The following is a 1,644-nucleotide window of genomic DNA, read 5'->3' on the forward strand; positions in this document are numbered from 1 at the left end:
CCCCCTCATGACTCGTGGACTTCAACTCCCAGAATTCCTGAGCCAGCATGGGGGAACTATGGCCCCCTCATGACTCGTGGACTTCAACTCCCAGAATTCCTGAGCCAGCATGGGGGAACTATGGCCCCCTCATGACTGGTGGACTTCAACTCCCAGAATTCCTGAGCCAGCATGGGGGAACTATGGCCCCCTCATGACTGGTGGACTTCAACTCCCAGAATTCCTGAGCCAGCATGGCTCAGCTTGGAAACCTCCCTTTCCCCTCAGCATGCCTGGCTCAGGAATTCTGGGAGTTGAAGTCCACCAGTCATAAAAGAGCCAAGGTTGCCTACCCCTGCCCTAGACTAATCACCAACCTGGAAAGACACTGTACCTTACGTTACTTCTCCACCATTATTCGTGCAAATTCTTCATAGTTGACCTTCCCGTCCCCTTCTTTGTCCATCTCCTTGATCAACATCTTCACCTCTTTGTCTGTCAGCTTCTCACCCACGATGGTCAAGACGTGTCGCAGCTCTGCCGTGTTGACGTAGCCGTCTCCATTCCTATCGAAGACGCGGAAAGCTGCTCGGATCTCCTCCTCCGTGTCAGAATTCCTTGTCCTCCTGGCCATCATGGACAGGAGCCTTGGGAAATCTGCCTTTCCCTTGTGGGCCTCTATCTCACAGATGATACTTCGTACCTCAGCTTCCGTAGGATTTTTCCCGAGGGATCTCATGACGGTCACCACCTCCTTGGAGGTGATCAGCCCGTCGCCATCTTGATCGAAGAGGGCGAAGGCATCTCTGAGTTCCCTAATTTCTTGCTCCGAGAGCCGGTTGGCCATGTTGCTTCTCTGATCCCACACCCACGTCCGTCGTTCTTCTCAAACACAACAAACACAACTCACGCTCCTTGAAGAAACAGGAAAAGCTGGTGCAGGATGGGGACGTGGTGAAGGAATGAGAAAGATGAGTCCTCGCCCTCAAGGCCTGGATGTGGATCAGTTGGTTTGAGGAAACATCACGTAGGGAAGTAGGTAGAGGGTGCGCCGTGGTAAATTTTTAATTTTTTTTCAACTTCAGCTCTGTCGACTAGACAAAATGTGATTGTCAATGCTGCTAACATCGATGTTTTTGCATTGACAACAGAGGGAAGTGTAGCCATCTTTTATCTTTTGCTTTTAGATGATGCTGGGAGGGCGGATGTGAACGAGAGTCCAGCTAGACGTAACAACACTAAACCTAGCATGAGAAACAAGGTTATTGTAACCAGAGCTGATAAAGAATTGGCGGGCTGGAGAGCTGGAGAGGAGGTCCACGCTTCAAGCTAATTGGGGAATGTGATTTATGACTGTTAATTGGAGGAGGGAATTGTGCTTTGATACTATGTGCTCAGGGGAGGGGAATTCAGTTTTTGGCTTCGATTATGCACTGCCGATATTATGCTACTCAAAATAAAGATTCTTTAAGGTAAACAATGCCTCAAAGTTGTTTTGAAGGGTTTCATCTGTCGGAACCATGACAGCAAAGCTGCTGGATGTCCTCAACTTATGACCAGAATTTCTGCCGCTAAGCGAGACAGTTGTTAAGTGAGTTTTGCCCCATTTTATGACCTTTCTTGCCACCATTATGGAGTGAATCACTGCAGTTCTTTAGTTAGCAA

General features: G+C 48.8%; 1 protein-coding gene across 1 annotated transcript; it reads right to left on the reverse strand.

Moving 5' to 3' along the window:
- Positions 1-379: 379 nt before the first annotated feature.
- LOC107302156 (calmodulin, striated muscle-like) lies at positions 380-829 on the reverse strand. Its single transcript, XM_015831271.2, has one exon. The coding sequence runs from the start codon at positions 824-826 to the stop codon at positions 380-382; it is 447 nt and encodes a 148-aa protein (XP_015686757.1). The 5' UTR covers positions 827-829.
- Between the last annotated feature and the right edge of the window lie 815 nt (positions 830-1,644).

Source organism: Protobothrops mucrosquamatus, unplaced genomic scaffold (assembly GCF_001527695.2).
Source record: "Protobothrops mucrosquamatus isolate PMUCROS unplaced genomic scaffold, P.Mucros_1.0 scaffold30273, whole genome shotgun sequence".
NCBI classification, from domain to species: Eukaryota; Metazoa; Chordata; class Lepidosauria; order Squamata; family Viperidae; genus Protobothrops; species Protobothrops mucrosquamatus.

Excerpts from the sequence above, each read along its gene's own strand:
- LOC107302156 (XM_015831271.2), bottom strand. The coding sequence starts at position 826 with ATGGCCAACCGGCTCTCGGAGCAAGAAATTAGGGAACTCAGAGATGCC.